At 44.3% G+C, this 12,437-nt stretch overlaps 1 protein-coding gene across 5 annotated transcripts in view; it reads left to right on the top strand.

Moving 5' to 3' along the window:
* Window positions 1-12,437, top strand: part of LOC129814007 (oxysterol-binding protein-related protein 1) — a 45,678-nt gene that overhangs the window by 20,412 nt on the left and 12,829 nt on the right. For 2 of the 5 annotated variants that reach the window (XM_055866735.1, XM_055866736.1), the window contains exon 2: window positions 7,557-7,766. In XM_055866735.1, the coding sequence (XP_055722710.1) occupies window positions 7,714-7,766 (53 nt within the window). In that variant the 5' untranslated portion in view covers window positions 7,557-7,713. Of the gene's footprint in view, window positions 1-7,239; window positions 7,348-7,374; window positions 7,767-12,437 lie in introns of those variants that run through there. The other 3 variants (XM_055866733.1, XM_055866732.1, XM_055866734.1) reach the window with 3 other exon arrangements.

Below are 12,437 nucleotides of genomic sequence, written 5' to 3' on the forward strand. Positions count from 1 at the left end.
AACTTAGTGTATGTAAACTTCTGACCCCCTGGAATTGTGATTTTATCCCCTTTTCTCCCCAATTGTCGTGGTATCCAATCGCTAGTAGTTACTATCTTGTCTCATCGCTACAACTCCCGTACGGGCTCGGGCCTTGGTTGGTTGTCCTCCGAAGCACAACCAACCAAGCCGCACTGCTTCTTAACACAGCGCGCCTCCAACCCGGAAGCCAGCCGCACCAATGTGTCGGAGGAAACACCGTGCACCTGGCCCCCTTGGTTAGCGCGTACTGCGCCCGACCCGCCACAGGAGTTGCTGGAGCGCGATGAGACAAGGATATCCCTACCGGCCAAACCCTCCCTAACCTGGACGACGCTAGCCCAATTGTGCGTCGCCCCACGGACCTCCCGGTCGCGGCCGGCTGCGACAGAACCTGGGCGCAAACCCAGAGACTCTGGTGGCGCAGCTAGCACTGCGATGCAGTGCCCTAGACCACTGCGCCACCCGGGAGGCCCCCAAAACTATAGTTTTTTAACAATAGATTTGTGGGGTGGTTGAAAAATGTATTTTAATGACTCCAACCTAAGTGTATGTAAACTTCCGACTTCAACTGTACATGTAATGCTGATATTGTCCTGACTTCAATTTAGTTGACCAATAACCTTTCCAATATTTGATGACTACAGCCAAGAGCCATTTTCACTGCGGTGAATTCCGTCTTCCACAAAGTAGCCAGACCTATTCCAGAAGGAGTAAAAATTGTCGTCGAAGGACATGCCCGAGTCTTTGGTCAGATGCATTAACCACTGGTGAAGAGACCAAAGATGGCTAAAACAGTCCCACAATGGCGAGGAGATGGAATTGAGCCCGAGACAATTATATGTCCTGCAAATTTCTGAGCATTCTCCAAGAGTTGTAAGAAATTGTCTCTTAGTTTTACAGATTTCAAAAGCATAATATCATTAGACTCAATATGCAACACAACTGTTTTCAGAGCAGGAATCTGTTTCTTGATGGTGGGCATGATATTTAATAAATCCAATCCCTTAGCTCCAGGAAAACAAATTGTACAGGTATTTTTGGACTTCCACCAATCTAACCATGGAGCTTCCCATACTAATGGTTGATGGCAGTTGTCCATGTAGAGCCGTAACCCTCAGCCCAACCCTAGCCCCAACTCGCCCCCCCCCCCTCCCCCCCACACAAATGATAGGAATAGCAGAGCCCACCATAGACCCCCTGTGAAGCAGAAACCACCTTAGTCCCCGGCGATGCCATCACGATGTACTTGTCACGGTTTTCTTGTAGTGATTGAGCGGACCAAGGCGCAGCGGGTGGTGAATACATAATGAATTTATTTACAAACAGACGAAACATGAAGAACACTTGAATAAACTACAAAACAAATAAACGACGTAGACTGACCTAAAACATGAGAACTTACATAACACGAAGAACGCACAAACAGGTACAGACTACAACAAACGAACGAACAAACGAAACAGTCCCGTGTGGTGCACAGACACAAACACGGAAGACAATCACCCACAAACAAACAGTGTGAACAACCTACCTTAATATGGTTCTTAATCAGAGGAAACGTAAAACACCTGTCCCTGATTGAGAACCATATCAGGCTAATAGACAATGAACCTAAACATAGAAACACATAACATAGAATGCCCACCCCAACTCACGCCCTGACCATACTAAACAAATACAAAAACAAGGAAGACAGGTCAGGAACGTGACAGTAGTCCGATACAGAAGGAACCGAAGGAACCTCCGATGCTCCATGAGAAGATGCTGAGACATCAGGCTCCAGAGCAGCTAAGCTATTCAATGTCGGCAGCTCATTCATGAATCCCTTCACTGCAGAGGGCTCAAAGTGGAGGACGCCGACCTCAACTTCCACTATGAGCGGCGACGTGTCTCCCTGTCTGGCCACCCAGGTTCAGTAGAGGATCATCCCGCGATTCAGCAACAAAGGTCCCGCCGACTCCATTCTCCGTTGGTGAGCGATCACTTCCAAGCAGCGGCCAGTCCACCCAAGAAAACCTGCCCGATGGCGAGACTCCCATCAGCCCAGCGCGATGCACGGCCCTCTGAGTGGAGAAAAAAGAGAAAATTGCAAGTCTTGGCTTTCTCAGTAGCCTGTGCAAATCAGTAGCGACTTCCTCTCTGTAGCCCTCAGTGAGCAGGCAATTGTTGGAGTGAAAGTCAGGGCATTCGACCCCATCCCGGAACAGGGCAAAGTATATACAATTCCTGCAGCATTGATCACCCGTGAGGTGGTTGTGTGCTTCGTTGGAGAGAGGAACATTGGTTAGTTTCCAGGCCCCTGCCCAGGCTGGAAACTGCTCGCAGTTGGGTGCGAGGAGGTGAGTGCAATCTGCTGTGTAGGGTAGTGCCATTTGCTACTCGGCGCTACAGCCTTTCTTTTCCCCTTTTAGGCTTAGCGACGTGTTCCACTTTGGAATACGTTGGGCAAGGTTATTTTGTTTGCTATTTTTGTGTGGTGTCCGTGGACGGAGCAGTTGTCTTGGGAGGCACATCCGCCAGCGTGCTGGGGGGGTTCTGTGCCAGCGGGCTACAGTGCGTAATTACCCACTGCGAATCCACACAAAGACTAGGGTTGAGTTATTGTAGGATTCGGGGAAGCTCCTTCTCTCATCTCTCTCTCCTGTGGTGCCCAGTGTGATTGGCACTTCTCTTGTTGTGGTCCGGTCTAGTGTGCTCAGCAGTGGGGAAGAGCGAGATTTTATTTTGCAGTTACTTGTGACTATGGCATCTAATGTAGATGAGTTCATTTGCGTTCCATCAAAGGAACTATTAGAATGATGTACTAAAGAACAGCTATTTAAGATCGCTGAACACTATCAGGTTGAAATTGGTGATAAATGTCCAAAAAAAATTGAAGGCCAATCTGATGGAGAGTGGTATACTCGTAGTTACCACTGGGGCAGCCTCTGCCGAGGACTCGCCACCTCCCCAGCTATCTCCCCGTTTTACGACAATGGCCGCTCCGTCTATTAGCCCTAGTCGTCTTTCTTTTGAACAGCAGAAAGAACTGCTTCTGTTAGTTAGAGCATGATTGCATATTGTTTTACGCTAAAGCATGATCGTGTTAAGCATGAAAATAAATTGGAATTTAAACAGGAATTGAAGCACGCTAAAATCAAGCTGCAACAAGAGCGGTTAGACGTTGGTTAGGGATGGAAAGCTTTCGGGGGAGAGTTTGTTTAGGGAAGATGACCCTGATTTACCTAGGGGTCGCTCCCCTCTCGGTTGGGCCCCAGACACATTTGATATTGTTGGAAACTTACGGCCGTTGACAAGATTTTATGAGAAAGACCCTGAGACGTTCTTTTCATTGTTTGAGCACGTTGCTGACGCTAGGAGTTGGCCTGATTCTGATCACACTTTAATGTTGCAGTGTGTGTTGACTGGTAAAGCGCAGGAAGCATATTCAGCTCCAACAGTGTCAGCAATGCTAATGGCTGTGTTTCAGATTTACGAATTGGATCCTGAGGCTTACCGCCAACAATTTCAAACTTTAAAAACAGCTGATAAACAGACTCATGTTGAGTTTGTGCGAGAGTTATCTTCACAGTTTAATTGCTGGTGTTCTGCCTCTCATAACCACACTTTCCAGGGGCTGTGTGATCTGATTATGCTAACGCAATTTAAGGACCCAATCCCTGATTGGATAGCCACGTACAGTAACGATTGAAGACTGAAGACTCTGAAGCTGTGGTTTTTGACAGACAAGTATGTTTTGACTCACAAAAGTGGCTTTGCAGAGCCCTGTATTCAGACTGAGTGAGGGCGTTTGAAGAGATTTGGGCCTCGCCCAAGGAGACACTGGTGTTTCTGCATTCATCAAAACCTGTCACACCTGTCAATTAATGGGTAAACCTAATCAAGCTATTAAGCTGGTACCGCTGTTTCCTATTCCCGTAGTCAGCCTCACTCTAAGAATCACTCTAAGAATGGTGGTAGTTACCTGTTCACTGTGATGTGTCAGACCACTAGGTTTTCTGCTGCCTGTCCTCTCCGGTCTATCACCACTAAGTATGTGCTAAAAGCTTTGACTCAGTTTCTCGCTGTTTGGAATCCCTAAGATTACTCAGAGTGTCCAAGGTTCTAATTTCACCTCTAATCTCTTTGGTTCTCCAACAACTCCATTTTAAACACAATTTTGCTAGCACTTATAGTGCACAGAGTCAAGGAGCGCTGAAACGTTTCCTTCAATCACTTAGGTCGTTGTTGAGAGCTTATTGTACAGAGATAAGGATTGGGAGGAGGGGTTGCCGTGGTTACTGTTAGCCACCAGGTAGGTTTCACAGGAGAGCACAGGTTTCAGTCCAAATTGCCTAGTGTTCGGACATAGTGTGCATGGGTTTCTAGCAGTGCTCCAGGATGACTGGAAGTCTCCCAAGCCACCTCAGTCCCTATTATCTTATGTGTGTGATTTCCAGCTACGCCTGTACGCCGCTGGTGAGATGCTGAAGAAAAACTGTCAGCTTCACAGGGGAGGATGAAAGAAATATTTTATCGGCGAGCTGAGCCTCGTCCCTTTTTAGTCCAGGTGACCAGGTTCTTGCTCTGCTGCCAATTGTTGGTTCTCCTTTTAATAAAACACGATATTGACGAAGGGGAAGCTGACCCCATCAGTCAGCTGTTCTATAGAGTTTCTTCAGAAAAACTGAGTTGTCTGGATGCTGAGATCAGGTACACGCTGGAGAGTGATATTGCAGAGCCTTCTTTCTCCAGCTGGGCTTCTCCCTGTATCTTGGTCAGTAAACCGGATGGGACAAACAGATTTTGTATGGACTACCGTAAGGTAAACCGTGTCACTAAGCCAGATTAATTTCCTCTTCCTCAGATGGAGGACTGTGTTGATCAGGTAGGAGCAGTGAAGTTTGTGAGGAGGTGTCATTGGCAGGTGTCACTGATGCGTGGGGCATGCAAAATCTCTGCCTTTATTACACCCTCCACTCTGTACCCAGTTATGAGTTTCAGCCGGCTTAACAGCACCTGACACTTTTCAGTGCCTTATGAATAGGGTTGTCTCAGGTCTGGTCGGGATGTGCTGTTTATCTGGATGACGAAGAGGTTTATACAGATACTGGTGGACACGTTTTCTCATGTTGTTCCTGAGTGTTGTGACGTATGCATGTCGCTGACGTGACCGGCCACTGTTTATTTTGTGTATTGTGTTGTCCTGTCATCTGTTCCCTGCTGTCCTCATTTTATTTATTTCCTCTTCAAGGTTGCTTCCTGTGCGCAAAGGTTTCTGAGGTCTGGGGAGGACGAGGTTGGTTGGGGCAGTGGGGCAGCTTAAATACAAACATTCTTCCCTGGTGAATATATACATTTTTGGGGGTTTTGGTTGGTGTGGTGTTCTGGGGTCCAACAGGACAATGACACCAAGCACACAGCCAAGACAAAGCAGGAGTGGCTTCGGGACAAGTCTCTGAATGTCCTTGAGTGGCCCAGCCAGAGCACAGACTTGAACCCGATCGAACATCTCTGGAGAGACCTAAAAATAGCTGTGCAGCAACGCTCCCCATCCAACCTGACAGGATGGGAGAAACTCCCAAAATACAGGTGTGCCAAGCATGTAGCGTCATACGTGTGACGACCCTCCCACTTGGTCTGCCAAATTCTTTCTCTCTGCTCTTGTTTTCCTTCATAAGATGTCGGTGGGTGTGGCTGTGAGGGTCGTCAAAAAAATGGGACACACCTGGGCTCGGGTGTGTCCCAGGGATAAATACCCCTTTCCCCCATACATCAAGGAGACTCTGTCCACACAGACACTGTTTTTTGTTATGGCATTTTGCGGCTTTGTGTTTGTTTGTTTTGGCACCTCTTAACACCCCTCATTATCACCATCTATGCACGCATCCACTCACTTAAAGTACACTACTGACTACACACACCATTGTTACTTGTATATAGGTTACTTTATTTAATAAATATATTTTTGTTATCTCCGCGTTGTCTACCTCTTTGTTACGGGCTAAGAGCCGGTTCGTAACATACCCAAGAAGACTCAAAGCTGTAATTGCTGCCAAATGTGAGTCAAAAAAGGACTGAATAAGGGTCTGAATACTTATGTAAATGTTATATTTACTTTTTTTTTTTTTTTGATAAATGTGCAAACATTTCTAAACCTGTTTTTGCTTTGTCATTATTGGGTATTGTGTGTAGATTGAGGGGAAACAAAACAATTTAATCAATTTCAGAATAAGGCTGTAACGTAACAAAATGTGGAAAAAGTCAAGGGTTTGAATAATTTCCAAATGCACTGTACCTTAGAGCAGGGTTCCCCAGCTGGTGGCCCACAGGTGATTATTTACATTTTTTTGTTGGACATAAAATACTGTAAAAACACCAGAAAATCGTCTCCAAGTGATTTTAATTTTGGGAATCTGTTCCAAAGTATTCCCTCATAATAGAGAAATGTGTGATTGTATACAAATGTAAGCAAGGTTTCAAATTGTTTTATTCAAATATGATCTGTTTGGCTGCTTTCGGTCAATTTGCAGTTTACAAATTATTTTTAATTATATTCCGGACCCCTGAACAACCACTCAAGAAGAAAATTGTCCCAAGGCTGAATTTAGTTGATCTCTGCCCTAGTGCCTTGCAGTATAGTGGTTGATATTGTATACAGGCTACAATAGGAGCGTGCTGCTGTGCTATACAGTTTGTGCCTTTTAGAGTGATCCCTGTTACTCTAGGATTGTTGCATTATTCATCCATCCACAGTTATCTACTGGTCAGAGCTCTCTCTCTCTCCTCTTATAAATATACCATGCTTACTGTATCTATAATGAAATGATGATAAAGATCGACCAGCATGTTATAGAGCATTATGAGACCTGTATCTTGTTTGTTTACATAATGCGTTGATGTATCTTTATTATGTCCATTTCTTTGATTGAACTTTAGTTTTGGATTAAGCCACATGACCCACGTTTATAAATAGCATTACTCTATAACAAGAGATTTGAAGCTTTGTTGTTCCCATAACTGATCATGCCAGCTCCATTTTTGAATTTAAATGCTTTATTGTCATGCCAAAAAAATGCATTTGTATTGCCACTATCATTAAGTTCTTGAATATTTGATTAGTCATGCCAGCTCCGTGACCCCAGTATCTCAGCTCCTCCTCATTGTTTAGAGATTCTGTTTCCCCTCCCCCTTTTCCTGGGTGTTAATACCTGTGTTGTCCCTAGTAGCAGTAGAGTGAGGTCTAGGTTAGAGGCGGAGCCAGAGTACTGTACTAACCACAGCAGACACCGCACCCGGAGGAAGCAGAGCATCTATGTGGCTTCTCATTGGAACACTATCCCACAGGTGGGGTTTCGCAGGCTCCAGGGAGGGAGAGGAGGAGGAAGAGCGAGTTCAGTCAGTCACTACTGGGTGGAGGAGTGTGCAGGCAGGTTGCAGGTCTAAGAATAGAGTTTTTGGGCTAGGTTTCAGCTAAGCTTACCATGTTTTGGACTGAGCTCAAAGGTGACATGACCCCCTCTGTCTCTCTGGCCACTGGCATCCTTCTCATGCAGATTCCGAGACCAAGCGTTCTCTCTCTCTGAACGGCTTCCTGTTTGTGGTCGGACACTCGTTTGAAGAGGAGGAAGAGGAAGAGGGGAGAAAGCCCCCTCTGTTCAGCAGCAGCCTCCATTGCCGTACCACCCTCAGGGAACGTCCACCGCCAGCGGAATGTCCGGGGAGGGTAACCAGAAGGCCCAGTGCAATGGAGTAAAGAAGCACAGGTAGGATCACGCTCTACTTAATGTGATGTAACGGCTTGTTTCCCACATGGTTTCCAGCTTAGTTTTCTTGTCTCCTTTCTTCTCCAGTGTGTGTAATAGCAAGGATTGTTTCAGTGTTTGGCTCAATTACTCTAGTATATTCCATTATTTTTATTTGATCGTTATTTTTCATTTCAAAAGTGTGTTTTTATCCCATGTGACGTTTTGTAGGAAATTACTTTGTAGGAAAGACTCACCAGTCACAATGTTGTTACTGCTAATGTCAATAATGTCATTATAATTTATAATATTTGATCACTTAGCATAAGTCTTTGATGACTGTTGTGGTGTTCAGAATAGACTGTCAGCAGCCAGCGGCTCTGTAGTATACTGTATGTAATGGGATACCCCAGTCTGTCTGTCTTTCTGTTCCAGTGTTTTTTGTTTGAACACCCAAGCCCCATAGACAGGTTTCTCTTGTTTTTCCATCCACAGTTATGTCATTCAGATTCAGCAGGCTAGTGGCTTATTGGCACTTCGTACACTGGGTCAGAGCAGAAATCTTTTTGAAGATTGGCCAATCTACTTTCTTTACGTGGATGAGGATGGTGGCATGCCCTTTTTCTTAATCCAACAATTGAACAATGAATAATTTAGTTCTTGCCAGCTTAGAGAAACAAAGAGCGTGGAAAGAGGTGTGTGTGCGTGTGCGGGGTGGGGGGGGGGGGGGTGCAGGTCCATCCTGTTTCCATTGATCATCCATGAGATGTTTCTACAACTTGGTTGGAAGTCACCTGTGGTAAATTCAATTGATTGGACATGATTTGGAAAGGCACACACCTGTCTATATTAAGTCCAACAGTTGACAGTGCATGTCAGAGCAAAAACCAAGCCATGAGGTAGAGGAAATTGTCCGCAGAGCAGCGAGACAACAGGATTGTGTCGAGGCACAGATCTGGGGAAGGATACCAAAACATGTCTGCAGCATTGAAGGTCCCAAGAACATAGTGGCCTCCATCATTCTTCAACGGAAGAAGTTTGGAAACACCAAGACTCTTCCTAGAGCTGGCCACCCAGCCAAACTGAGCAATCGGGGGAGAAGGGCCTTGGTCAGGGAGGTGACCAAGAACCTAATGGTCATGCTGACAGAGCTCCAGAGTTCATCTGTGGAGATGGGAGAACCTTCCAGAAGGACAACCATCTCTGCAGCACTCCACCAATCAGGCCTTTATGGTAGAGTGGCCAGACAGAAGCACTCCTCAGTAGAATGGACATCACAGCCTGCTTGGAGTTTGCCAAACGGCACCTGAAAGACTCTCGAACCATGAGTAACAAGATTCTCTGGTCTGATGAAACCAAGATTGAACTCTTTGGTCTGAATGCCAAGCATCACGTCTGGAGTAAACCTGGCACCATGCCTATGATAAAGCATGGTGGTGGCACCATCATGCTGTGGGGATGTTTTTAAGCGGCAGGGACTGGGAGACTAGTCAGGATTGAGGGAAAGATGAACGAAGCAAAGTACAGAGAGATCCTTGCTCCAGAGCACTCAGGACCTCAGACTGGGGCGAAGGTTCACCTTCCAACAGGACAACAACCCTAAGCACACAGCCAAGACAACGCAGGAGTGGCTTCGGGACAAATCTCTGAATGTCCTTGAGTGGCCCAGCCAGAGCACAGACTTGAGCCCGATCGAACATCTCTGGAGTGACCTGAAAATAGCTGTGCAGCAACACTCCCCATCCAACCTGACAGAGCTTGAGAGGATCTTCAGAGAAGAATGGAAGAAACTCCCCAAATACAGGTGTGCCAAGCTTGTAGCGTCATACCTGTCACAACCCTCCCCCTGTGATGAATTATTTTCTTGTTTCCTTAATAAGATGTCGGTGGGCAGAGCTGTTAGGGTCATCATATACATCTTTCCCCCATACATCAAGGAGACTTTCTCCACGCAGACACACTGTTGTTTTTTTTGTTGTGGCATTTTGGGGCTTCTTTGTTTGTTTGTTTGTTTTTGGCACGACTCAACACCCCTCATTATCACCCTCTTTGCACACATCCACTCACTTACACTGCTGACTACACACACTATTGTTACTTGTATATTGGTTACTTATATATTATTGTTATTTCTTTATCTCTGCGTTGTCACCCTCTTTGTTACGGGCTAAGAGCCGGTTCGTAACAAGTGAGGCCTCGTCTGTGATATAAGGTTGGTTCATAGACATTTTGGCATATAGTATTTTGTTGCATTATGATGGGTTAATGCTAATTGGGATGCGCTTTGGTTGGTATTCACTGCCTAGTCTTATTTTTATTTAACTTTTATTTAAACAGGGAGTCCCATTGAGATTAAAATCTCTTTTACCAGAGCCCTGTACACATGACAATAAAAACAAAATATTAAAACAACATACACGTGTATAAAACAATACAACAACAAAATTAAAAATAATAGACATTTAATAAAAGCAATCACATTCAACTACATAGAGGCGCCAAATCAATAATTTAAACTGCCTGAGAAACACCTGCACATCTTAACTGCAGTGAACTTTGCAGATTGTTCCACAAATTAGGGACATAAAAACTAAACGCAGATTTTCCCAAATCTGTGGAGACTAGAGGGATCTCTAGTGTTATCCATTCCTGTGAATGGGATTGGTAATTTGTGATTTTTATCTTAATTAATGACGTTACACATAGAGGGAGTTTCTGTAAGATTGCTTGATAAATAAATAAGAGAATGCAGCTTTCTTCTAACAGACAGAGAGGTCCATCCCACATTTTTGTACAGACTACAATGATGAGTCCTAAAATTGAACATCTCTGGAGAGACCTGAAAATAGCTGTGCAGCGATGCTCCCAATCCATTCTGACAGAGCTTGAGAGGATCTGCAGAGAAGAATGGGGAAAAAATCCCCAAATACAGGTGTGCCAAGTTTGTGCGTCATACCCAAGAAGACTCGAGGCTGTAAACCCTGCAAAAGGTGCTTCAACAAAGTACTGAGTAAAGGGTCTGAATTTTTATTTCAATGGGATATTTCATTATTTTTCATTTTTTTGCTCAGATTTTAAAAGAAAATAACCGTTTTTTGCATTATCATTATAGTGTATTTTGAGAAGATTGATGAAGAAAAATGTTCTACCATACCGTATGGAACTAGTTTTTAATTTGATACCTCAATTTGTAATCCCTTGTGATCCTCTTTGGCCCAAAAGCGTACGATAAATACTTGATTATGCGAAAAGGCGAATTTAGGCTTGATTTGATTCGACAGGAAATGTAAAACATAGCTATGGGAAGTGAATGAAGCTTTAGACTGAGTGTACGTAGTTACAGGAGGAGTCAGTTCATTCAGCCTAATATGTTATGCTGTGTTGTGTAGCCGACAGAAGTACTGCTTCGCCATGCTCCACTGGCCTGCTCATTCCGCTGTTGAAAAGAGGGTTAGGATTTATCCCCACGGCCCTCCTCTTTCCTCAATCTCCCTCTCTCCTCCTCTCCCTCCTCTCAATTGCATGTTGTGTCTGTTTAGTTTGAGCGTCAGTATTCATTGTATGTAGCTGCTTCTCTACTCATCTCTGAGCAAACACACCGTCTGACTCATACATACACACACACTAGTGATGCGCGGGTTGACTCATAACCCGCAGCCCCCACGGTTATATCTGCGGGGAAGGTGGGTTTAGGTTATGAAATATAGTGTGGATGAAGGGCCGGTGTCTGGCGGTCGTGTTGAATAAAGAGGAAATAATACATCAAAAAAATCCATAAATATATCACTCTTGTGCATCCATAGGCAACATTGAGGTTTTTCTTTCATTATTTTGAGGCTATCTGGCATACTAATAGCCTACACGCCAATCCCCAAATAGCCTACACACCAAACGCTTTTGGGAACGGGCAGTGAAAGTTAACATTGATCGACTGAGGCAAAAAGAACAATGTCGGAATTGAATTCAATAAGTTAAAAAGCTGTGAAATGGAGAGTTGAAAATAAAGAGAAGGGAGGGCCAGAAAAGTAATGTTTGTGAAAGATTTGGTGAAGTGGTAAAAGAGGATGATGGCAGTGCCGACTATGTTGTGTGTGATGATTGTGAGGTGCTATAACAATTTGACAGTCAAGACGTGGTCTTCAAATAGACATATGGCACGTCAAGGAAACTGTAGCATACTGTTCAGATGGGTTAAATGGAAACTGAAATCTGGACACTCACTGTAGGTCTATAACCTCTCACATAGTCTTAATATTACTCCTGCAGAATTAAGCATTTCTTGCAATAAAATGATATATCAAAGGTACATTTTGACTCGGAAACAGGAATGGAAAAATGGGATTTCTTTCATTATCTTGAGGGAATGCGAATGCGCATTTAGGGACTGTCTGTAGAGGTGTTATTTTGTTTAGCATCATAAAAGCAGATAATATTTCAGCCATATTTTGCACAGAAAATATAACATTTTTGGGGGGAGAATAATTGCATCTTCTCCCCTGTCCCTAAACGTATTTGCTCTGCGAAAGAAGCGGACATGACAGAAAACGTTACTGATGTCAACTAGATAGAAGCATTCATTCTATCATTTATGCCATTATTCTCATAAGCAAAGGTTTATTTAGTCTTCTATGGCAACATATAATGACATAAGAGAAGCTGCATGTATCTAATTATGGACAAGTTGACTAACAA

The sequence above is a fragment of the Salvelinus fontinalis genome, chromosome 17 (assembly GCF_029448725.1).
Source record: "Salvelinus fontinalis isolate EN_2023a chromosome 17, ASM2944872v1, whole genome shotgun sequence".
Lineage (NCBI taxonomy): Eukaryota > Metazoa > Chordata > Actinopteri > Salmoniformes > Salmonidae > Salvelinus > Salvelinus fontinalis.